This window comes from Phyllostomus discolor, chromosome 6, assembly GCF_004126475.2.
Source record: "Phyllostomus discolor isolate MPI-MPIP mPhyDis1 chromosome 6, mPhyDis1.pri.v3, whole genome shotgun sequence".
Taxonomy (NCBI): Eukaryota; Metazoa; Chordata; class Mammalia; order Chiroptera; family Phyllostomidae; genus Phyllostomus; species Phyllostomus discolor.
The window spans coordinates 155,203,963-155,228,274 of NC_040908.2; the positions used below are offsets into that span (position 1 = coordinate 155,203,963).

At 59.7% G+C, this 24,312-nt stretch overlaps 3 protein-coding genes across 19 annotated transcripts in view; 1 reads left to right on the forward strand and 2 right to left on the reverse strand.

The window, feature by feature from the left end:
- Positions 1-1,359: 1,359 nt before the first annotated feature.
- On the reverse strand, positions 1,360-7,434 carry PEX16 (peroxisomal biogenesis factor 16). 2 transcript variants are annotated; one of them, XM_036029300.1, is made up of 11 exons: positions 7,169-7,434; positions 6,936-6,971; positions 6,084-6,160; positions 5,608-5,741; positions 5,389-5,489; positions 4,524-4,604; positions 4,247-4,399; positions 4,074-4,153; positions 3,825-3,944; positions 2,393-2,457; positions 1,360-1,822 (listed from the first exon to the last, which is right to left on the reverse strand). In XM_036029300.1, exons 1-11 carry the CDS (start codon positions 7,278-7,280, stop codon positions 1,576-1,578), a joined length of 1,206 nt encoding a protein of 401 aa, XP_035885193.1. In that variant the 5' UTR covers positions 7,281-7,434; the 3' UTR covers positions 1,360-1,575. The 2 variants fall into 2 exon arrangements, with proteins under 2 accessions (XP_035885193.1, XP_028371941.1); XM_028516140.2 differs by having other exon boundaries at positions 1,661-1,822; positions 4,074-4,146; positions 7,169-7,416.
- A 4,296-nt stretch (positions 7,435-11,730) lies between these two features.
- Positions 11,731-16,902, forward strand: LARGE2 (LARGE xylosyl- and glucuronyltransferase 2). Of its 2 annotated transcripts, XM_028517205.2 has the most exons (13): positions 11,731-12,203; positions 12,533-12,615; positions 12,782-12,905; positions 13,159-13,330; positions 13,459-13,563; positions 13,969-14,081; positions 14,161-14,286; positions 14,378-14,533; positions 14,646-14,806; positions 15,208-15,486; positions 15,781-15,930; positions 16,020-16,215; positions 16,447-16,902. In XM_028517205.2, the coding sequence occupies exons 1-13, from the start codon at positions 11,928-11,930 to the stop codon at positions 16,642-16,644; spliced, it is 2,139 nt and encodes a 712-aa protein (XP_028373006.1). In that variant the 5' UTR covers positions 11,731-11,927; the 3' UTR covers positions 16,645-16,902. The 2 variants fall into 2 exon arrangements, with proteins under 2 accessions (XP_028373006.1, XP_035885195.1); XM_036029302.1 differs by lacking the exon at positions 13,459-13,563.
- Positions 16,903-20,323: 3,421 nt separating this feature from the next.
- PHF21A (PHD finger protein 21A) overlaps positions 20,324-24,312 on the reverse strand; it is a 163,128-nt gene continuing 159,139 nt past the window's right edge. For all 15 annotated transcript variants that reach the window (XM_028517525.2, XM_036029307.1, XM_036029312.1 and 12 more), the window contains 3 exons: positions 23,707-23,782; positions 23,257-23,360; positions 20,324-21,972 (listed from right to left, as the gene is read on the reverse strand). In XM_028517525.2, the coding sequence (XP_028373326.1) occupies positions 21,715-21,972; positions 23,257-23,360; positions 23,707-23,782 (438 nt within the window). In that variant the 3' untranslated portion in view covers positions 20,324-21,714. The remainder of the gene's footprint in view (positions 21,973-23,256; positions 23,361-23,706; positions 23,783-24,312) is intronic.

Below are 24,312 nucleotides of genomic sequence, written 5' to 3' on the forward strand. Positions count from 1 at the left end.
TCTGTTTTTGGGCCCACGCGTTGACTCGTCACTGACCGCCTGCCTCCCCTTCTGTGTCCTGAACACGTCTCCTGCCTCTGTATCTGGCCCCCACCACAGTCCACCCCTGTTGGGAACCATGAGTTCTGGGTGCTCTAACTCCAAAAGCCCTTGTCCTCCACCCCTCCAAGGTGCCACCTTTTCCTGTCTATCCACAGCCAGTCCGAAGGCCTGTCTGGCTACTCCTCAACCTCTGGAGCCCCCTGCCAAGGCCTCAATTCTGCTTCATTCATCATGTTAGGTCTCTGCCAGAATGGCACTGCCCATCAGTCAGTCCACCCTGCCCCAGGCCCCTGCCCCACTGCCTCCCACAGGTGGGTCCCAGCTTCTCGCCTGGTATGAGACGGCCTGTTGGCTTTGGCCCTGACCTTCCCCCCCAGCCTCATCCCGCTCCCGCCCTCTGCTGCCTCCTGCCCCAGCGCTGGCTTCATGACGCCGACACCACCTGTGCAGTTTTCTGCCCACTGGGCCTCCTCTCCCAGTCTGGCCATCAGAGAACCCACGTTTTACCTGCTTGAATGGAGGCTTCCTTGGCCAGCGGGCCTTCCCCAGGTGTCAGCCTGAGCTGGAACGCACCCACGCTCCCACCCCAGGCCTAAACGCCTTTCTGCACACACTTTGCCCGCTGCAGCCCCCCGTGCACTGCATGCGTTCACGCGCCTGTCTCCTCCAACGGACTGCTGGGCGCAAGGACCTCGCTCCACTCGTTCCTGAACGCACGCACAGGACGCCGAGCCCGCCGCAGAGCGAGCGCCCAGCTGAGCGCCCTTGTGCTGCACTCACTCAGCACACGGTTGTGGGCCTCCAGGTGTGGCCACTGAAACTCGGGACCTTCACCCCCCAGCCCAGGGCTGGGGTTGGCGGCTTCCCAGAGACACCCAGGGCAACCATTAGGGAAAGGCCAGCCCCTCTGGGGGGGCCCTCCACCTGGGGGCCAGGGAGGTGAAGTTCGGGGGACAACAGTGCAGAACCCAAGGGGCCAGCTGTCTGCTGGAAACCAGCAAGCGGCAGAGCATGCTCCGTGCACAGGCACAGAGGCAGGGCAGAGGTTAGGAAAGGGAGAGACCAGGCAGAGCCTGCACCCAGCTTTCTCCCCGGGCCACGCAAGCCGCCATTCCTTCCAGCCCAGCATCCACCTCAGCACTGGCTGGTGCCTGACGTTCTTTTCCCAAAGGAGGACGGCCTTTTGCTCTCAACTAGGGGGCCAAGGCTTGAGGTACCACCCTGCACCGACTGGGCCCCCCATTCACCAGACTCCCTCACAGGCAGCTGGCAAGCAGCAGGGCCCTGCCGGGGGAAGGGGTGCGGGCACAGGCTCTGGCCAGAAGACACCCGGGCAGCTGTCATCACTGCCCCACTTGCTCGCCTTGTTGTCAACAGGAAGTGCTGAGAGAGAGGCAGTTTACTCCAGGGGCTGCCCCGACAGGCGGCTTCCTGGGCTCGAGGTTACATCCTGCTTTCTGTGGCCGAGGAAGTGGGTCCTGGTCCGAACAGAGGCTTTGGGTCCAGTGATGAGGTGCAGCTGCGGTGGCTCTGTCACCAGAGGGTGTGGCCCATGTCAGGAGGGTGTCGGAGGGGCCCCGGTGGCGCCCAGGGCTGTGGGCACGGAGAGGCCACAGGCTTGGCTTCGGCCAGAGTCAGTTTTATTAGGGCGGAGGGGCCCAGAGGACTGAAAGGCCGAGGCACACACTGCCCCTCCCCGCATCCCACCCCCAGGGTGTCTGTCAGCCCCAACTGTAGAAATAAATTTTCTGCCAGGTGGGCAAGTAATCCATGAGTGGCCCTGCAGTGGGAGCGTGAGAGAGAGAGAGAGAGGACACAAGTTCAGGACCGAGGGTCAGACTTCCACTCTGCTCCACCCGGGGCACCTGTCAGCCACGGCCGCTCAGGTCCGCACAGCCAGGAGCCTGACCCCCCCAGCTCCTGGCCCCTCGGGAGGCAGCATCAGCAGCGGTCTCTGTCCCCAAGTACAGACACTGGGGATTCTCAGGCTCGGAGAAGCTGCGTGACTTTCCAGCTGCAGGTGCTGACAGCCCGGCCCAGGGGCTCTCTGCTGAGGTGGTCTCCACACAGCCCTGGGGGGGCTTCGTCCCACCAGTCGGTCTCCCCCCAGAGAGTCCCCTATCACTCCAGGACCCTGAGGCAGGGAAAGGCTGGTGGCCCAATAACGTCTAATGCTCCTCCCACCGCAGGCCAGCCTGGCCCCAGTCCAGGAGCTCTTGCCCACCAACCTGGCCTCTGGCTCCTTCTCCAAGAACCAAACGACAAGGAGACAAAGAGGAAAAAGTCCGGGGGACTGGGTCATGCATGAGCTCTGCAATACTATAATAACCACATGGTGCCCTGTGCTTACTTGCGACCAGGCCAATGCCTGGGATGTGGTCTGCCAGCAGCTGGAGCAGGAAGAGGATCCTGGCCCTGCAACAGGATAAATGGGGGGCAGGCTGAGTGGGGTGTCCGGGTCCCTGGAAACAAGGGTGCTAGCACACCTTTGCTGACCAGCTGACCACAGGCAGGGCATCGAGAGACAGACAGTAGCCCTGGAGGGCAGATGGACCCCAGCACCGAGGAGGAGAGCTCTGGGCATGGCGCCAGCCTGCCTCCTCCAGCCACAGGCAGGCCTGGGACGCTCAAGGCTGGAAGGCGGCCTGGCACTGTGTCTGTGACAAGGAGAAAAAGGGTGTGCCTTCCCAGGCTGCACCCTGCTCCTGTCCTCTGGGGCAACACGGACTTTCTCTGCCTGGCTTCCAGACCCTTCCAGTCTGGGCCACTGCTCTGAGGGTGCCAGGCTGGTCAGGTCAGCGGACAGTGTGCAGAGTTGGAGGCCTGCGGCCCGGGGAGCCGCCTCTGCAGCCACTGTCCAAAGTCCCGCAGGTGATGGGACCCGGGCGCGGCGATGTTCCCTCGGGCAAGTGCGAGCAGACTGCGGGGTGTCGGGGGTTCTGTACACCTCTAGGGCACGGAACAGGGTCTGGCTCTTGCACCTCATGAGTTTTCAAACTGATCTGAACGCAGGGACTGCCAGGCAAAGTTGGTTTCGCTGAGGTGGCATTAAACACGGCATAAGCTTGCTTTCTACTGTCTCAGATGAAAACAGAGGCAGCGTAGCCGTAATAGGAAGCACCCCTCCAATTCACACCCGTCTTTCGGCAGTGCACTTTTAAGAACGGACATGGGGGCTCCTGGGAGCCTCCGGCCTGTCTCACGGCCCCAGCTGCTGTAAGGGGAGCCCCCTCAGACCTCAGCCTGGCCCCAGGCCGTCATCCTGGCAGGCCCCTGGGAGACTTGGCCCTGAGCTGCCCCCACAGGTGCCCCCAGCAGGCCTCTCTGTGTCTGGCTGAGGCTGGGAGCTCTGGACCCTCACGGGAGACAGAATGCGGGCTGGGCAAGGCCAGGGGCAGGCCAGGAGAGGACATGGATGTGGGATCTGGCTCTGCCACTGGCTAGCTGGGTGGCTTTGTTTACACTGCCCAATGTCTTTGAACCTCAAATGCCTCCCATAAGAAGTGGGGATAATCCAAACTATTTGAAGAGAATGTGCAAATGAGCTAGAGGGTGTGGAAGGCCCAAATCCCCCACTGCCCCCCATGGCATGGCCCTGTCTCTGGCCAACAACTGCTTCAGCCCCTGCACGCCTGAGCTGCTGCGCCCAAGAGCTTGGAGGGCAGGTCTAGGCTGGATGCAATGAATGAGAGACGCTACCCGGAACGGCACACAGCAGGTGCTCAGTGAAGCCGGGAGGGGGGAAGGAGGGAGGGCCCCACCATTCGCTGCAGAGCCCTTACTCGGAGAAGCGGTCGTAGAACGGGGAGCGCAGCAGGTAGTACAGGAGCAGGATGGTCCGGCGGCGCAGCTCCAGACGCTCCCTGCGGCTCAGGCCCTTCCTGTCGCTCAGGAGGCTCAGACTGGGGAGAGGAGGGGACACCGTTAGGGCCGGCAACAGGAGAAGGGGCTCCTGCCCACCCAGGGGAGGCCAGGCCCGCAGCATGAAGCTCTGCAGAGGGAGTGGAGCCCCCAGACAGGCCCAGTCTCACCTGGTCACATCCACGGCGCCAGAAAGGAGCCAGGGTGTCCATGACCGCTGACCCCATATGCCCAGGCTGAGCACTGGCGACCAAGGCGTCAAGGATGTCTCCAGCACAGGGACCACCCTGTCCACTCCCGTCACCCCGACCCCCAAGTGGCAGCAGCCCCATGCCAAGGATACAATGCAGCAGGGGCCGGGCAATGTACAAGGACTCTGCGATGGTCTCCTGCAGCCCCAGAGGAGTGGGGGTGACGTTCAGCTCCTCCTGGTGCCACTTCTGCCGTCGTTCCTGCTGCTGCGGGGCTCCCCAGTGCCTTGAGTGCAGGGACGGAGCTAGAATGCAAAGGCGAGTGGACGGCCAGGCCCAGGCTGGGGCAGGCGGTGATGACAGCCAGAGCCTTAGGCCCACAGTGACCTCAGAACTGAGATGGCCAGTCCGGCTACGTCCTACACTTACTGTTCTGGAGGGTTCGCACCACTCGGTTTGACCGCTTCCCCACGTATGACTGCTCCTGGCTGCCGTGGCTGTGCTCGCCGTCTGGCAGGGATAGACAGAAGGCCACACAGTCAGAGGGTGTGTTCCCGGCAGAGCCTGCACAGGGCATGTGTGTGGCAAAGGAACGCTCATGGGCTAAGGGGAGGATGGGTGAGCTTGTATTAAGGCAACTGCTGAATCAAGGACATTGCATCAGGGACTGTGGCTCAACCTGGCACCTGCCTACAGTGGGCACTCTGCCACCCTCCCTAGCCTAAAAAGAGGTCAGCGTTCCCTGTGGCACATGTACCAGCCAAGAACCCAGGCTTCCGAGGGCCTGGAACAAGGCAGGGAGGGCCCATCCACACGTAGGGACCCGGCACCAGAGGGGCTGTACCTCCAGTCCTCGGCGTTCAAAACGATCATGAGGAACTGCCCCCACTGGAGGTGAGGACAGCGAGGCTCAAGGACCAACAGGTGATGGGCCCAGAGCTCCTAAGGGACAGATTTTTGGGGTGTCCTGCCTCATGAGCTTGGGGTTCTTAATGTAGAGCCAGGCCCAGGGACAAAGTTGGCATGACCCCTGTCTCCTGCTGATGCTTGGTCCCCTCTTTGTGCGGCCCACAAAAAAAGGATGAGGACTCTGATGCCAGAAGTCCTGAGTTCAAATTCCGATTCTGCCCCAACCTAACCTTTCTGTTGCTTCTCTTTAAAATACAGGGTGACGAGAACGAGTGAGTTGGCGGGGACCGAAGTGCTCCATAAGAGGATAACATTGACCTGGTCAGCTCTAAAGCCACAAACTAGTCCCGTGTCAGTCCCACTCCAGAGCGGGGAAGCGGCTCACCCGGGGGCGGTGCCTGGGCCTCCCTGTCCAGTGGAACGATGGGGGGCGAGGTCTGGAGGCCAGCCTTGAACCAGACGAGCAGCAGCATTCGCAGGACCGCCCTGGATTGGGGGTACGGCAGGGCTGGGGGAAGGTGACTAGCCGGCACAGGTGTCCCCTTTCCTCTGCACAGCTGGCCTCGACTGCCCCCACCCAGGGCCCTCGACAGTCCCGACATACTTGGCCAGCTGGATGAGGGCAATGACGAGCCAGCGGCCCACTTCGCCCCACACCTTGGCGGCCCCCATCTCCATGAACACCTCCACGCATTCCAGCACGCTCAGCCACATCAACAGCTTCTGCTGGGACAGCGACTGCAAGAACCCCAGGCCAAGAGGTCAAGGGGCATCCCCTCAACTCAGGCCCTCCCTGAGGGGACTCTGACAAGAGAGGTAGATTTTCCCCTTTCCAAATGGGTAGGTCTGAGCTCTCCACGTGGGACAGGCTACTCCGTGTTTCTGACACTCAGTCTCTTCATCTGAGACGGAGACACTGACACCTTGACGTTTCACCTCATGAGATGACGGAGGCTCATGTGGATATAGGCACGTCTCCTATTCTGAGACCATAACATGTGCTAACACACAGGCTGGCTGTTACTGTGTCTTTCCCGAGTCCCTGTGCTTCCCGCCCTCAGTTCCGGGCAGAATTCTCACCACTGGCAGCTTCTTCCGAAGCTCCTTCCGTAGGATCCCATCATTGACCAACACCAGCAGGTTAGAGGCGGAGTACACTGAGGGGCAGAGCGTGGTCTTGAGGCAGGCTCTGCAGCCTCCACCCCTTCACCTTCTCCCCAGAGCTGCATGGATCAGCCACCCACAGATTATGTGGAAACCAACCCGCCTCCCTGTCCACTTCTCCAGAGCTCCACTCTCCCCAATATGATCTCACGTGGGTGGGTGGAACGAGAAAGAATGGTTTGATCTCAGTGGCAAACCAGCCCAGAATGGCCCACTGTGCTTCAAATAGCCACAGATGTGTGGTTTCACCTCTGGGCCTCTGCTTTCTCTGCAGCCTATCCCTGAAAGTCTATTTCATTCCCACCTTTCAAAACCCAGCTCATCCCTTCAGGGATGTCACCTCCAATACTCACTAAGCAACACTACAGAGTGAGTTACAGTCCCGGGATCCTGGAATCTGAGAGATCTGGATTTGAACCCAGGTTCCGAGATCATCAGTGGCTGTTCCCTAACCTCACTGTACTTCTGTTCCATTAACTGGACGCCAAGGACAACAGTAGCCACCTCATATGGCTGTAGAGAGGATTAACTGGGCAAAGGCAGGGAAAGCCCTTGGCTCAGCTTCTGAGCAGTCAAGACCGGCAGACTTCTTTCTCAACTCTGGGGCATAGAGGGCTCATGAGAGTGGACGCTGGAGCTTTGTCCGATTCAGTCACAGCACAGGATGATCTAACAGGAAGCCCAGGACTGCGACCTGGGGTGGTCACCCCTCTGGGAAGCCCTCCGGGGGCCCGCCCCCACCTCCACCCATCCCAGAGCCCGGCTCACCCAGCTCTGACAGCTCGTGCGAATCAGCGAAACGACCTAAAAAGGCACAGGAGGCATCTGTGAGTGTTCTCACCGTGGGTCTTGGGTCCCTGGATGTCCCCTCCCTACGCCCTACGGGAACCTGGAAGGAACTTCTCAAACACAATGATCACTACCCTGACTCTGGAAGGAAGGGGACCAGTGGGGTCAGGGGTCAGAGCCCCGAAGGGATGGGTCAAAGGTCGGGGTGGCACCTGCCAGCAGGTAACTGAGACCCCGCACTGCCGTCTCCAGCTGGGCCGTGGCGGCCGGGTGACGAGTCACATACTCCTGGTAGCGCAGGCCCAGGAGCCGCAGCTTCTCCATCCTGCTCTGTGGGCCGACAGACCCACTGACCGACAGACAGTACGAGTGGTTGCGGTGCCCAGCTTCCTGCGCCCTCCTTCCTGCTTCCGGTCCTAGGCCCGCCTCTCCATTGCTTAACTTCCGCGATCCAGAAAGACGGTGACGTGAAGGGCCATTGAACCCCCGATCACCCCATTTCTTATAACACCTCCCACCAGGGTAGCGCCTAGCAACCGAGGGACTAATCCCGCCCTCCCTACTCCTTCAGATCATTGGTTAACACACCCCACACTGCCTTTTCCGCCTTTCCGGTTGGCTGCCCTTGCGGCTGCGCAGTTACACCTCCAGGAATGCTCCGGGGCAGTCGGAGTTGCACATTCCTGGGAAGGGTTCGGGAACCTAGAGTCTGTGCAATAGAATGCCGAGCGGTTCCAACGAGAGGAGGGTATTTTAAAGGGCTGGGAGGTAGTTCGCAGAAAAGAGCCTCCATTAGCCTCGAGGAGGCGCCCAGATAGTCTAAAAATAGTCGGGCTGTATCTCGGCAGGCGCGCGTGTGGCCAGTTTCGTCTCCCACCCCCACCAGTGGTGCTGGGGAAACTGAGGCAGCGAGAGGTCCACTATGCTACGCAGGCTTGATCCCCCTGCCAGCACTGTTAGTGCCCCGGCTTCGGCCCCAGCTCTCCCTAGGACTTTGCCCACCAAGAGCGCGCACCTGCACTCCCTCCTCTGGGCCTCGGGTTTCCTCATCTGTAATGGTTTGAAGGCAGACTTGGTGCTTTAACTTGGAATCAATCTCAAAGCGGTTTTTGGCCCTCGGATGTACCTCCTGGTCCTCAGCTGCTACTCAAGGGCTGGGGGCGAGCCCTGGGGATCCCTTCCCAAACAGGGCAGCCTCCTTGGAAGAGGCAGAGACGGGAGAAGAGAAGCCAGAGGCGGAGGGAACGGAGATGCTCCGGTGCAGCCATTCGTTGTGGAGGAGGAGGCGGGGTATGCGCCGGGCAGTACGAATCCCGACAGTGCCCACGGAAAGGATCTTTTTTAAGAACCCTGTCGAGATTTGAATCCTGGTCTAGTCTGACCACAGAGTCTAGGTGTTTTAAGCAACACACCTCACCAGGAAGCCACAATCCGTCCTTGCACTCCCTTCCCCGAGCCTCCTACCCAGTATAGTTTTCTTCTATATCCGGGGGGAATTACAGCTGCCTGGCCTACTCGAGAGGCCAAGGAATGAAGACAGGGAGACAGATCCAGGACCCTCCGGAGAGGCAAAGGTCTTGGAGACACAGGAGGTGGGCAAGGCTTCACCAGCACCGTTTCTCACCCCATTTCCCACCCCAGTGCCAGGCTCACTCACCGTCTTAGCAACGTTGCCCTGTTGCAAGAAACTCCTTTCCACAGATGGAGAATAAAAGCCCAATGAGGGGGTGACCAGAGGTCACGAAGCATGGCATTGCCAAAAGGACCTCAATGCAGGTCTCTGGTGCCAGTGCTCTCACCCCTGCTGCCCTCAGACCAGGGACAGCAGTGACATGTTGAGGCCATATGGTCACGAGTCAAGTTAGCAACCCAGACCAAATTAAGACCAGGGCTCAGGGAATGCCCTGGGTGTGAGGCTCTCTCTCCCTGCAGCTCACCATCTAAATGAACTTGTTCCCCAAACCTCACCAATGGGCAGGCCTCCAACCCCCTCTGCAGCTGTGGAAGGAGTCAGGAGGGAGAGTATGAGGTGTGTGGCACTCCCAGCGCTGGTAATCCTGTGCTTCTAGGAAGGAGAGAGGCAAGAACAGAGAGGTGGAGGCTCCGGGGCAGAATTTGAGCGGTTCTTGGGTTGAGCCTGTTTCTCTTACCTCCTTCCAGGACTGGGAGAGGATTATGGGCCCAGCTTGGTTGACTACAGGAAGATCGCCTGTTCCTCTCCAGATTCTGGGCTCGATTAGGTCCCAGAGACAAAGAGTGGCCGTGTGCAGGAGGTGCCCAGGGCAGCTCCTCCCTGCTGGGTCCCTGCCTGGATTTGGTCACCTGGCTGGGCTGGAAGGGCCACTGGGCAGATTGGGCTGGGTGTCCCCTCCTTAATTCTGCCCTGAGCCATAGGGAAGAGAGCTAGACTAGTACAATAGGCCCAGAGAGGGAGCCTGCCTGGTTCAAGGTCACACAGCAAAGTCCTGGGCAGAGCTGGGCCAAGCCAGGCCACAGGCCTAGACCAGCACCCTTTTTGTGCTCATCTAAAGGCGAGTCTCCCTTTCTCCTCCATACCCCAGGAGAGCCTCTTGGAGGCCCAGCAGGCATCTCACACCTGCATCCGCCCCCCCAATGGTAAGCTCAAGCAAGGGATGGGGTCAGCACTGTGACTGACCAGTCCCTCTGTAGATCCAGGTGCTGACCCAGCCCCCCCACAAACTCCCTTGCCAGGCCCTGACTATGTGCCCTACCTGCTCCCTCCTATTTAACCCCCACGGAAGAAGACAGTCTCCTTTGAGGGTCTCACAGAGGGATTGACCCACCCCCATCCCAGCTCCAGGCTAGAGATGGGGGGTGGAGCTTTGAGCCTGGGTGGCCCTTACAGCCTCTCATCTCCTCTCAATTCTGGGAGTTACAAGGAGTCGCCATAGGTCTCCATGACAACCATTGCCCCTGGCTTCCAAAGGCCCAAAGCTCGACCTTCCTTGCAGACCTCCATCTCCCTGAGAAAGGCATCCTGGACTCTCAGAGGAGGAGACCTGAGGGTCTCAGGCTGGGGTGCTTTGCCACAGGTTTTTGGGAGCTTAGGGTCCTCTCAGGCCCTCACTTTTTATAGCTGGATGTTGGGCTAAAAGACCCAGCCTTTTCCATGTCCGGGTGAGGCCCAGTGGGTTCCATCCACTTTCAGCACAAACATTCTTTTTAAGGGATGAAAACAAATATTTAATGAAGTGGAAACAGATAAAAGCTCAGGGAGCAATATTTCTACCAGACAAAACAGACTTTAAAACAATAGCTGTATTACAAGAGACAAGGACCCAGCAATTTCACTTCTGGGTATTTTATGTGAAGAAACAACAAACACCAAATGGAGAAGACGCGCACGTCCTTATGTTCATTGCAGCGTTATGTACACTAGCCGAGACATGGGAGCAAACTTTGGGCCCATCAACAAACAAATGGGTAAAGAAGAGGGGTGTGTATTATATGCCATGGTGGGTCCAGAAAGTAACCACCCATCAGCACAAACCTACTGAGCGCTTGGTTCGTGCCAGGCCCTGACTGGGTGCTGGGGACCCAGTCCCATGAGCAGCCACCTGCTAGGAGGGGAGACAGGTTATCAACAAGTTGACAAGGTGGAATTTCAAGAGAGGAAGAAAATAAGCCTAAGGATGTAGAAGGAGGTGCAGGCTTTGTGAGAATCTGGCAGAACCCGGGCAGAAGGAACACCACGGGCGAATCCTGGGGCAGGAAACCCTCAGGGAGGAGTGGCAGGAAACTGCCTGCGGAGTAGAGCCTGGGGAAGAAGCCCCCGAGTGTCCTAACAGGTCACTTCCACACCCCTGGTGGAGGGTAACGCCTGTGTCACAGGACTGACGTGAGGGTTAGCGGCGACGAAGTTTGTGCAGCCACACAGCACGGGGCCTGGCACCGAGCATACACACTCAGCCAACAGTGGCCGCCCTTCATGGTCCACAGCGCCCACCACCCCCTCCCGGGGCGGAGGTCAGGCCGGTGCCCGCGGTGGGGTGCGGGGGCGGGGGAGCGGAGGAAGAGATCCAGGCCAGTGCGGGGCACAGTCTACACCGTCTAAGCAAGGGTTGGGGATCCCAGGCCCTACGCAGGCGGCCCAGGTCACCCCTGTCACTGAGGTCACTCGCCAGTTCCTAAGCAAGGGGATACCCTTACAAGGCCGTTTTGTCCCAGCCCCCGCTGGGCCAGGCCGGACCACCAGGACTGAGCAGGGGAGACGGTGCGGAGTCAGGGGTGGAGTGGATAGGAGAGTATTACGGTGGAAAGCAGGATTCAGGTGCTCTCGGCCAGCCCCGCCCCTTGTCCCCAGAGGTATCCCCGCCTCCTGTCCCTAGAGCAGGTGTCCCTGACCGCCGGGGCTGGCATTCCAGTCCCCTTACTTCGGCAGTTTCTTTCATCCAGGCCCAGGGTCACAGCCCCTCCCCCAGAGGCAGGTTCCGTAGAGATGGGGCCCCAGAGCAATCTAGAGGGGGATGGGCTCAGAGCAGGTAGAGGGGACCAGGCCTTCCCGTTGGCGGCCCCCGCTTCCTCCAGTAGTCCAGCGGCTTTCTTGGGTTCCTCCCGCCCTGGAGGGGGAAGGTCGGCAGCCGGAGCAGCGGCGGGGCGGAGACCCTCCCCCTGGGGGTCTCCCCTCCCCTTCAGGTTCAGCCAAGCAGAGATGAAACCTGAACCCAGGTTGGGGGCGGGACCGGCTCCTGCTCAGACGGGTTGGCCTACGCCTCCACCCCTCTCCACCCCGCCCTCCCGCACCCGGGCTGGCTCCTGGAAGAGTAATGTCCGAGCTCCCAGGCAGCTGGAGTAGGTGAGGTGGCGATTCAGCGCGGGAGCGTTCCGGGCGTCCGTCGGGCCCCACCGCCCCAAGGCCGACCCTCCTCTCTCCCTCCGGGGTTCGTGGGGCCCGAGATGGAATCCGCAGCCCGGGGTCGCGCCCCGCCCTGAGAGCCCCCTCAGCCTGCCATGCTGCCCCGAGGGCGCCCCCGGGCGCTGGGGGCCGCCGCGCTGCTGCTGCTGTTGCTGCTGCTTTTTGGATTCTTCCTGTTCCGCGAGGATCTGGAGTGCGAGCGCCGCGAGCGGGGACGCTCGGGAGCCTTCCCCTGTGTGCTGACGCCACGCATTCCCCTCGACGGGCGGCCACGGGGGGCTGCTGCCCTCGACGGAGACCCACAGGTGGACCACCGGGGCCACAACCATTCGGACTGCGTCCCGCCACGGCCGCTGCCTCCCAGGTGCGAGGTAGGTGTGCGCGACCTCCGGTGGCGGGAATCCCGGGGACGCCGCGCCTCCCAGCCCGGCCACCTGGGAACTTACGGGAATCGCAACACCTGGTGTTAGCTCTGGCCTTGACCAGCCAGCTAGGGCCGCCTCGGGTTCGCACCTCCCCTTGGACCAGTCTCAGTTTCCCCACTGGCGAAATGACGGAGGTGCGCCGCTGCTCCCCACCACTCTCCCCTAGCTCGGATGCCGGTGGGGCTACACTGCCCTAGGCCAGGCCGGCCCAGCCGCGGGTCCTCACCGTCTGGTGCGGAAGGGGGCTGCCGCCAACCTCAGCGTCTCTCCCCCAGCTCTTGCACGTGGCAATCGTGTGTGCAGGACATAAGAGCAGCCGAGATGTAATCACTCTGGTGAAGTCCATGCTCTTCTACAGGTACGGCCGGGGTGGGGGTGGGGGGCGGCCAGGAGTGGGGAACAGAACAAAGTCTTGGGCAGAATCACAAAGTTGGTGTTTCCACTTCCGAGCCTCTTGGGGTGGGGTCTGTCCCAGGTGGTACCCTCTGGGCCTTCCCAGCTTTCCTCCCCTGTCCCTCCCACAGGAAAAACCCACTGCACCTCCACCTGGTGACTGATGCTGTCGCCAGGAACATTCTGGAGACGCTCTTCCACACATGGATGGTGCCCGCTGTCCGGGTCAGCTTCTATGACGCTGATGAGCTCAAGGCAGGAGCCCTGGCCCTTGTGTACCACCCCCCGCTGCCCCTCTCCCCCAGCCCTCTCCTTCCTCCCAGGGCCAGGGGGCCAGGGGAGGAGAGGGCAGCGTTGCCGGGAACCCCCAGTTCAACCACACCTCTGAAGCTCAAATCCCTCACCCCTCCTGGGGCTCCCCCCCTCCCCCCCACCCCGAGTCACCCTGAGTGTGGTCCGGTGCTCACAGGCCCTTTGCCAGCTCAGACCCTGCCCTTCCTGCCCACAGCCCCAGGTCTCCTGGATCCCCAACAAGCACTACTCTGGCCTCTACGGGCTGATGAAGCTAGTGCTGCCCGGCGCCCTGCCGCCCGACCTGGCCCGTGTTGTTGTCTTAGACACGGACGTCACCTTCGCCTCTGACATTGCGGAGCTCTGGGCACTCTTTGCTCACTTTTCTGGTGAGAGGCCTGGGGCCTCGCCCCAGCCAACCCCCCTCCCAGGCCCGCCCAAGCCCCCCCTGTGGCCTAGCCCTCAGCGGAGGCCCAGTGGCAGCCTCAGGCAGCTCCCTCGTGCCCTCCCCTCCCAGACGAGCAGGCGATCGGTCTCGTGGAGAACCAGAGCGACTGGTACCTGGGCAACCTCTGGAGGAACCACAGGCCCTGGCCCGCCTTGGGCCGGGGGTTTAACACAGGTGGGGACAGTGGTGGGGGGGTGGCTCCAGGGACTGGGCCGGGCACGGAGTACTAGGAAGCCCCCCAGGAAGAATAGTGCTGTGGACAGAACACTGGGAGAAGAGCCAGAAAACAGTGCCAACCGTGGCCGATGACTTGGGCCAAGTCACTTGGTCTCCCTGTGACTCGGTTTCCTGGTCCATTAAATGGGGATTTTACCAGCCCCAGGATTCCCAAGTGTGAGAAGATGGCTGTGTTCTGCACGCTGAGGTTTGGGTGCTGACAGAGATTGTCCATGATCATGTCTGACAGAAAATGCCAGTAAATCAAAAAAATAAACAAACATCCCAAAGTCACCTGCACGACCACTGGCCCCAAGAGCTGGGTCGTTCCAGGTGGGGATGATAACTCCTCCCCGTGGGCAGGTGTGATCCTCCTGCGGCTGGACCGGCTCCGGCGGGCTGGCTGGGAGCAGATGTGGAAGCTGACGGCTACACAGGAGCTCCTCTCCCTGCCCGCCACCTCCCTGGCTGACCAGGTCTGGGGGAGCCTTGCGGTGGTGGGGGGGTGGGGGAGCACAGGCTCAGGGCCAAGGCGAGACGGCTGTGTCTGCCCAGGACATCTTCAATGCCGTCATCAAGGGGCACCCGGGGCTGGTGCAGCCCCTGCCCTGCGTCTGGAATGTGCAGCTGTCGGACCACACGCTGGCGGAGCGCTGCTACCTGGAGGCGGCTGACATCAAGGTGAGGGCAGGTGGGGAGCTGAGCGGTGGTTGTGGGCTGAGGATGGGGACTCCTGCACCCATCCCCCCACTGATACCATGCCGGGTCCCAGGTGATCCACTGGAACTCACCAAAGAAGCTACGTGTGAAGAACAAGCACGTGGAATTCTTCCGCACCCTCCACCTGACCTTCCTGGAGTACGACGGGAACCTGCTGCGGAGAGAGCTCTTTGGCTGTCCCAGCCCGCTGCCCCCGGAGGCTGAGCAGGTGAGAGGCTGAGCCTTCGCTGGCACTGGGGAGACTCTGGTGCGACCCAGCCCGGGATGGGGACTTGTCCTCCTGCCCTGGCCCTGGTCCTCCCGCCCTCTGCCCCCCTCAGTTGCAGCGGGCCCTGGCACAGCTCGACGAGGAGGACGCCTGCCTTGCGTTCCGGCAGCAGCAGCTCCTGGTGCACCGCGTGCACATCACTTTCCTGCCCCACGAGCCGCCACCCCCCCGGCCCCACGATGTCACCCTTGTGGCCCAGCTCTCCATGGACCGGTGAGGAGGCTGAAGGCAGCCGCAGAGAGCATGGCCGGGGCTGAGACTGGGCATTTTGAGAGGCAGGTTACATTTGGTGGAAGGAAGGACTTTCGGGGCCTGATGCCTGGGGAGTTCCAGAAGTTGGACACACTGGACACAGTGGAGAGTGTGTGGAGAGGGTGTGGGCTTTGGGAATCGATCAGATGCCCAGAAGTTCCCCTCCGCAGTTGTGGGACTATGGGCAAGTCTTCCTACTTCTGGCTCTCAGTTTTCTCATCCGACAAATGAGAAAGTACCCGCTAGGGGGTAGCTGTGAAGATTAAATAAGAGCAGCTCAAAAAGTGCTTGAGGGGTGTCCGCAGCAGCTAAGCTGGGAGGCACTCCCGCCCTCCCCGGGCTGACCACGCCCCTCACCCCAGGCTGCAGGTGCTGGAAGCCCTGTGCAGACACTGGCCGGGCCCCATGAGCCTGGCCTTGTATCTGACAGACGCAGAGGCCCAGCAGTTCCTGCGTTTCGTCGAGGCCTCGGCGGTGCTCTCCGCCCGGAGGGATGTGGCCTACCACGTGGTGTACCGTGAGGGGCCCCTCTACCCCATCAACCAGATTCGCAATGTGGCCTTGGCCCAGGCCCTCACGCCTTACGTCTTCCTCAGCGACATCGACTTCCTGCCTGCCCACTCCCTCTACGACTACCTCAGGTGGGCGAGAGGCGGAGGAACCGTGTGTGGGTGGCTGGGCCCCAGGCAGCTTGTGTGCCCGCTCCTGTCTGGGCCTCAGGGTCCTCTGTGCAGGGGGCCACACCCTTCCCCTGGGCCGCCGGAGAAGGGGGGTTCAGGCTTCCCTCCCACAGCAGCCACTCGAGTCTGTCTGCTGCAGGGCAGGAGGGGGAGCTGGCCTGCGAACGTCGGGCCCTGTGCCCACCGAAAGCTGGAGAGTCACCAGGTCCCGAGCTGGGGGCAGACCTCCTCCTGCTCACAGTGCTCTCCCCTCAGGGCCTCCATCGAGCAGCTGCAGCTGGGCGGCGGGCGGAAGGCAGCGCTGGTGGTGCCCGCCTTCGAGACCCTGCACTACCATTTCAGCTTCCCCAGTTCCAAGGCTGAACTGCTGGCCTTGCTGGACACTGGCTCTCTCTACACCTTCAGGTGGGAGAGGCCACTGCTCTGTCCCCGTTCCCCACACCCGCCCCCATCACCCTTGAGCTCCTAGCCTCAGCCTGGCTCCCTGCTCTCAGGTACCACGAGTGGCCTCGGGGTCACGCGCCCACGGACTATGCCCGCTGGCGGGAGGCTCAGGCCCCGTACCGTGTGCAATGGGCAGCCGACTACGAGCCCTATGTGGTGGTGCCGCGTGACTGTCCCCGCTATGACCCCCGCTTCGTGGGCTTTGGCTGGAACAAGGTGGCCCACATCGTGGAGCTGGATGCACAGGTGAGGGGGATCCTTGCTGCCTCCAGCTTTGAATACCTCCGGGCCCCGGGAGCTCACTATGTCTCACCGTGGCGCGCTGCACCCTTAGGCAGCACCACTAGAAGTCCCACGTTCTGCAGAACTGCAAGCATCTGCCCTTTGGCCTGGCTTTGGCTCTTAGAGCCTATCAGATAAGCCTGTGCCCCATCCTCCGGCCTGGGCCGTGACCATCGGTCTGTCCCACCCCCGCAGGACTATGAGCTCCTGGTGCTGCCAGAGGCCTTTGCCATCCACCTGCCACACACCCCAAGCCCTGACATCTCCCGCTTCCGCTCCAGCACCGCCTACCGGGACTGCCTGCAGGCCCTCAAGGAGGAGTTCCACCAGGACTTGTCCCGCCGCTACGGGGCTGCTGCCCTCAAATACCTCACTGCCCTGCGGCAGCCCTGAGGCCCTCCTGACCTCCCAGGGCTGGGCCTGCGTGGCTCGACCCAGCCCTTGGCCTTGGCCCTCACACTCTCCGTTGTTTAAATTATTTAAGGTCTCTGGGAAGGGCTGCACTGGAGCATCTGGGGCGGGGCCTGGGAGCCTCCCTTTGCTGCTCCTGTAGACCTGGGCCCTGGTGTTGTCCCTCTGCCCCAGCTGGTTTGGGGCCGGTTCCCCCATCCTCAACTCTGCGTCCTTTTTTCATAAATAATGTTAAAAGCTGTTTTGTGTTTTTCTTCATTTGGGGTACGAGGGTACCTGTGAGCCCAGGGAGGTGCCTGGGGGTCCTGAGTCTTTCTGGAGTCATAGGAGGACCCAGTCCCCCTACCCCCATCTCCCGCCACCCCGGGCTGGGACTGGTATGTCTCACCCACCCTCCCCGCACCTCAAACCCAACACCATGAGGCTGAGAGACTTTATTTGGCTTTATTTAGTAAAATGTTAAAATAAATAAATACAAATTGATCAGCTGCTCTGTATCCCCCCCACCCCCTCAAAACAAAAATCAAACAAACAAAAACAAAAACTTTGAAGCACAAAACTCCAAATACAAGTTCTACCAAGACTGAAATCACAGAGGGCGCGGACGAGAGACAGGTTGGGGGCTGGCCGGCTCCTTTCTGCCCAGAGCTTGCTGACCTCTGGCTGCCTGTCCTGTCCTGTCCTGCCTGGCTGCAGCTTACTCGGGCCGAGGACCCGACGATACTGGAAGGGGGGGCGGGGGCCAAAGGCTGCTGTGGGGGACAGTGGGGTCCTCAGGGTTCAAGAAGGGCCTTGTGGCAAGAGGGAGCCAATGGGATGCGCGAGCTCTGCTCTCTCTTTAAAGGGGCTGTTTCTACAAGTTCCACCCTGGCTCTCTGCAGGGTCACTCCCAGCTTCCTCCCCTTCACATTTGCGGGAAAGTCCCAGCCGGCTCGGAAGCCACCCCCCTACCTTCTTGGCGAGGTGCTGACCCCGAGGATGGCTCTAAGTCAGGTGAGGGTGGGCCTCCTGGGACCTGCCAAGGGCGCCCCGCCCAGGGGTGGGGGCGAGGCCCACAGTCGCTCACACACAGCAAGGCTGCTGCCGCACCACAGAAGCCTGGGAATCTGGAGAACCCAGCGCCTGGAAATCGTGCCTGGGCCACCGTCCATCCTACCATCCGAAGAGACTTTTGCCCCTGGAGTAAAAGTCTCCTATGAAGCCCTTTGGATAAGTAAGAAAGACCACACCCCAGAAGGGTGGGAGGGGAGGACACCACGCAGGGCAAGCTGCGTCCGTCCGTTGGGAGCGAGAGCCCAAGGAGGCTCTGCGCCCCAGGACAGGCAGTGTGGGAGCCGGCGGAGAGGCAACTGCTCGCAGAGACAGATGAGTGGGGAACACGCCACCCTCCTGGGAGCAGCACGGGGCAAGCAGCTGTGCCCGTTCATGCCCCCCACGGAGCCTGAGCCAAGCAGCAGCAGGGACAGGGTGGTGGTCCCTCTGGAGGGACACTGGGCCCTCAGAGGGTGCCAGCTGGAGGCTGCCTTGGCCCCACACTCGGCTCCCTGCCAGGTACAGCCGGTAGCTTTGCCCCCAGGGCCTGATGTGGAAGGAAGGAAGGAAGGAAGCAAGCAGGACTCCGGATGAGCTCAGCAGAGGTGAGACAAGACCCGGCAGGCTCTGAGAGAGAAAGGACCCGCAGGCCACGTTGGCAAGAAAGTGAGCCGAGGATGGAGAAGATGAGAAGATGACAGCAGCATGACCTCACTGCCCCCCGGGCACGGCGCTGCCTGAGCCGCAGGACTGACAGCGGCCCCCACGAGGGGAGGGGCGGCGGGGGGGGGGGGGCGGCTTCCTGGACCCAGACCAGCAGAGCCCGGCCCCTGGAGTGACTACAAAGCCAGGCCCCGTCTCGGATTTGTCTGCCGCTCCACTCAGGTGTGGGGAGGGGAGGAGTGGGAGGGGTGGGAGTCGTGAGGGTGTGTCTCAGGTGGGCACAGGCACCACAGGTCTGGGGGACGGAGAGGGGGCGTCCCTTGGCAGGGCAGGGAGGCAAAGGGAGACGGCAACGGTGGGCTTTTTCTTTGCGGTAGGGTGTTTTGAAATTTGAGTCCAGAATGTGGGTTTGGGGCAGGGTTGCATTGCTGGACTCCCTACCAGCTGACTCCCCAGATGGCTCCCACCTGCACTTCAGGAGAAACCTACAGCCCAGCTCTAGGCACAGTCCGAGGGGCCTGCGCCCAGCAGCGGGCCACACACGGGTCCATTCCCAGCTCTGCCCCACCCAGAGATCCTCAGGCAGCTCCTTCCTGAGCAAAGGCCTCTAGTGATGGTTGGTTTCCCAACTTCTCTCAAGAAGGAACGTGCTGTTGGCAACCCTGGCTGCCGGCTGCCGGCCCGGACAAGTCGAGTGAGAGAGCCCCCAAACAGGCCCACGGCCTGCTGTCGGGCTCCCGCTGCTGCCGGCTGCTCCTGACCAGACACAGCTCCCTGGCTAGACATAGCACCTCGGTTTCTGCGTGAAGAAAGGGGGCTCCCCTCTGTCCCCCTCAGGCACCCCCTCAGCCAGGGCCTGACTCGGAGGCTGGCCACGCAGCCCCTCTCAGGGCCCTTTGGTCACCTCCCTGGGGAGATGAATGACAACTGCTGGTAGAGGTGAGACTCCTTTCACCTAAGAGGTGTCTCTCCGTCCCACCTGCTTTCAGGGTCCATCTTTGTCTCTCTGGGTCTAACTGGGTGAGGGGGAAACTGACGGGAACTTCTCTGCCCCTCCTAGATGCTGGCTGTGAGGAGGCACAGGGCCGGCCGGGGAGACACACGCTGGAAGGGCTCGGGGCACACAGCCACTGCCCCCCTCCCACTGGCCAGGGGCACAACGGGCAGAGGACTCCGGCGGGAACACGAGCCTGACAAAAGCCGTTTCCCACAAGGCAAGATGACAGAAGTGGTCTGAGCCTTTCGCAAGCCTGCTTTCTAGAAGAGGGGGATGGGCCAAGCCAAGGTAAGCACAGAGATTCCGGCCAGAAGTCACCCGGGAAGCTTGTGGGTGGGCAAGGCGGAGACAACTCCTCTCTGGGGCCTGGAGCCAGCGGGCAGAGCAAGGGGCTGGGAATTCAGACCTCTCTTCAAAGGCAAGACAGACACCAAGGCCACCCTGGGGCTCTCTGTGTGAGAAACACCAGGTAACCTTAAGAAATCTCATTCCTTTGTTCTTCCTAAGCACCAAGGGCCGATGCAGCCAGCGTGCCCCCTGCACCCTCCCAGCAGGCAGGTGCGTGGGCGCCAATGAGCCTCACTGCCCACTTCCTTCCAAGTCGTCCCCCGAGCGCTCCAAATGCTGGTGGCTGAAAGACCAAGAGCAGCACCAAAGGAAGGGATCTTATGTAGGCACCAGCCTTTTGCTCTAGCAAAATCCGAGGGGAGAGTGGGCAGGGCCCTGATACCATCCGCACTCCGCTTGGGCTCCAGCAACAGCGGCCCAGACCCCTGCACCGAGAAGAGAGGGCGGTCCTTCTGCGGAGGGACCGGCAGGGGAGCCCCGGCCTGCCTGGCAGGGCCGCGGCCGTCCGGCCGTCCGCGGTCAGAGATCATGGAGACGAGCCCCACAGTCTCGAGATACAAACGCAGCAAAATGTCATCATGATCAGCAGGTTCTGTGCTAAAAAATTATAACTACACAGCATTTTCTCCAGTTCTGACACCTTTTTAATAGAAATCACTGTTTTTAGGAAACAAATAGCACTTTTGTAATTTTTTTTTACAATGTTTCTTACCTTGATCTTAATTTAAGTAACACTAGGAAGACCTCAATATCTTTTATTTTTCTTTTTTAATTAAAAAAAAAGTTGTTGTTGTTTTTTCCCCAGATACAAAGATTTTGCCCTTGCATAAAAAAAAAACAGTGCCCCGAACGATGACACAAGGACTCACACGGACTCACTGGACCTCACTGACACTATGGCTCCTATTCTACCATGCAAGGTCTCGACTACCTTAATTGGACTGTCAGCCTGAAAAACAGCTTTGCTATTCCTTATTTTAGTTTTTGTTACCAAAAAAGTAAAATAGACGACAAAATAAAACTTTTGTTTTGAAAGGAAAAAAGAACAAAAACAAAAATTGGGAAAAAAGAAAAAAGAAAGAAATGTCTCCATTCAGTTCACACACACCCGGGTCGCGTGCTGCTTCGCTCGGGATCTTCCTTCTTATAAATATAGAAAAGGGATGGAGCTTGTTTTCAAGTAAAATCACCGATCCACCTTTTTTCCTTCCTCGACACACCCTTCTTCTTCCCCGCCCTGGGCAGGGGCCACGGGCCGGGCTCTGCTTGTTCTCAGGGAGGGAAGGAACCCATCGCCCACGGATGTGCGCCGATCTGCCCAAGCGGGGAACCTGGGGGGCGGCGGGTGCTCGGGAGAAGGACCGGCCGCGGTCCTCGGTGCCCCCCTCTCTGCACGCTGGGGCCGCCACAGACAAGGAGAAATACTGCTTGTTTGATATACTTTTCCCACCCCGGCTCCCTCCCCTCCCCTCCCCACCCTCCTCCGGGCACTGGGGTTGGTTAAATCTCGATTTTCTTTTTTTGGTTTTATAGTAGTGAAAGTTTAGAAACAGGAAAAGCCCACACACTCTTTGGACTTGTCTTCTCTACCTAAACGAACGGCTCGGCAAACAAGGATCTGAAACCTGCTCTCCTCCCTCCGCCCGTCCCTGCTCCCCGCCCAACGAAGCAAAAACAAACCCACGGTGGCTGTGGAGGCTGCTGCAGGCACACACTGGTGTATAATAGAGAGAGTAAATATATTATTTCACTTGGCATGGTGCTGGCAAAAAACCTCCAGCTGGCACTATTTCATGTAACATGGTCCAATCTTTGCATGTACACACAGAATAAGAAGGATCAATTGGCAAACTCTGGTGCCACCTGGCACAAGCATCTTCTCTCTCTCTGGAACCAAAGAACCAAAAGAATTCCGTACTTTCCAGAAGAAATCCGGCTTTGCTTTTCTAGAGTCTTCAGTGTTTTTCTCTCCTCGCCGCCGGGATCCCGTGGCTTCTCCTAGCAGGGCTCTGTTATTTAGTCTCTTCCCCCTGATTACAGTTCGCTGTGCAGCTCTGAGAGGAGGGGGAGGGGGCCGGCGTGGAGGTGGCAGCACTGGCAGGGGGGGTGCAGTCCGGGCCGTTGGAGATGGCCCCCACAGTGGCCTCAGAGTCTACAGGTCTGGAGAGGTCGATGCCATGGATGAGGCGGATCAGCTGTTTTACCTTCTCCAGGGAGCTGTGCATCTCCTTCTGTCGGGCCAGGATGCTGTTCTTCATTTCCATGCATTTCTGCAGCAACGAGAAGGGCGGCGCACTGAGCCTGCGCTGTGCGGACCGGCCTGCCAGCTCTGCGGGGTGGAGGACCCTCGCTGGCTGGCGTGCAGCCCCTAGCCCTGCTCTCCACACCGGAGTGGGCGCCACTGCCCAAGGAAGGGGGAGGCCCCGGAGGCGAGAGAGAGAGTGCAAGTGAGTGGTTTAAAAGCCAACTGTACTTGACACTAGGATTTAAGACCAAAGGCGAATTCCCATTCTAATACTACAAAATTAAGTCGTTTGAAAACCAGAGTTCCCACAGCTGTGCTGAAGCTGCTTTGGCAGTTGTTTCCACCGTGCTGCTGGGCGCTAACAGACTCAGGACCAGACTGGGCTTCCCGGACTAGGAAACAAGCCAGGGGTAGCGAGAGCACTCGGGCAGCAAGAACTCAGAGGCAGAGCCCAGGGCAGGACAGAGGTGCCTGGAATCAGACCCCAGCCCACAGAACCCCTTCTGCTTGGCCACTAGTCTTTGGTATTCAGCCTCTCACACCCGTTGGCTCCTGCTCTAGGCAGGGAAAGAGACGGGAAACCTGCGTGGTGGGGAGGGAAAGCAGGCGAGTGGGACAGCTCAACTGTCACCAAATCCAGGACACCTCCTAGTGTCTGTGAGGGCTGAGGTCACCTCACTCCAACCAGGGGCACCTACGCAATGGAAAAGAACTTGCTCCTGCTGGGAGGAGCCCCTGGATCCCTGTTACAAATACAACTCTCTCCCCTGCCCCCGGGCAGTATTTACTTCGGTACTCATCTCTAGAATCCCCTCTTCCTCAGGCCGATCAGGAAAACCTGGAAATGCAAACAGCACTGTGTGGAAGAAAGGGTGGGAGGGAAGGGCCATGTGGATGGACACACGAGCTCGGGCAACCAGAAAGGCGCGTGTGTGGGGACCTGGTCTGTGTCTGCCCAGGGCCAGGTGAGGCCCCACACTCCCCCCAAACATGCTCAGGAATGCACTGGCGTGGTAGCTACACTGTTGTCGCTGAGCATCTGCCTCTTCGGCCGGGAGATGGAAAATTCTCGCTCTCAGACCGACACCAGCAGGGTGTTCCAGAGCTTGGCTGAGGCACCGTATTCACCCCCGGCCTCCAGTGCCCGAGAGCTAACTCTACCTAGAGGCAAACTTCGTATCTGCCCAAGGTGGTCATGTTCATCAGCTACAAAGCATCTGAGCCAGCCTTGGAGGCCACACGGACTGTTACTTACAGAGGAAGTTCTACCACTTCTTGTATTTGTCACTGAAGCCAGGAGGTCACTTACACTTATGGAATTGCTGAGCTGTTTCACCTTCTGCTCTAGTTGTTCTCTTTCTTGTTTTAAATCTGAACTCCATTTAAGTAACTTCTGTTTCTCTTCTTCTTTTGCTGAAAAAAAAAAGGGGGAACTGTTTTTAACAATAAATTCCTCGAAAAGGCCACTGTTTAGACTGACTGGGCCCCGCGGCCGTGCGCGGACCCTGTGCACCTAGTGCCCCCGCGCCCTGCAGGCGCTGGGGGAGCTGTCAGGGGCCGGGGCCGGCTTTACCCAGCACAGAACCTACTTCCCAGTTTTCCTTCCCAAAAAAGCACTACACAACTTTCCCCTTCATTCACTAAAAGCTTCTCATTTTTAACTTTAAATTTCCTTCTGAAAACAAAGCAATACTTCCTGTCAGTAATTTTTTTTAAGCAAGGGGAGATTACACAAAAGGGGTTATGGGTATCTCTTTACCTGCTTTGTAGGCGATATAGGAATGAACGATTGCTAAAGTTCCGGGCCACGGAATTGCTTCTTCCTTCTTCAGCATCTGAAACGATTTTTAGACTTTTACCTTGACAAGGAGGCGTAAACGCACGTCCACTGTGTGATTACAAGCAACAGTGTCGCTAACTTTTTGTAGCTACTGGCAGACAAAAACCCAGGAATGATTATGGTGGCAAAACCGTGGTCTGCAGTTTCCGAACTACAAACTTCCAGATGTCAGCCTGAGAGAATGAGGTATGAGGCAGGAAGAGCCGAGCTACCTGAGTCCCAGCTGCGAGAGAGGCTGGGACCTGGCTGGGCATTCATATCTTTTCATACGTGCCTCGTGGCCCCAACGACTCCCCGCAGCCAGGACCACCAGCATAGCCGCGAGGCTGCACGATGTCCACAGCCGCGGCAGTGTTGTCCCTGACCGGCTACGGGCCGCCTGTCTCACTTTTAGCTTTGCGTGTCCCTCAGAGACAGCACGGCCAAGGAAATAAAGTATCAGCTGTGCACGAAAGTACAATCTAGACCCCTGTGGAAAATGACCAGGGGGTCGAGAAGCGGCAGCCGGGAGAGAACGGAGGGAAC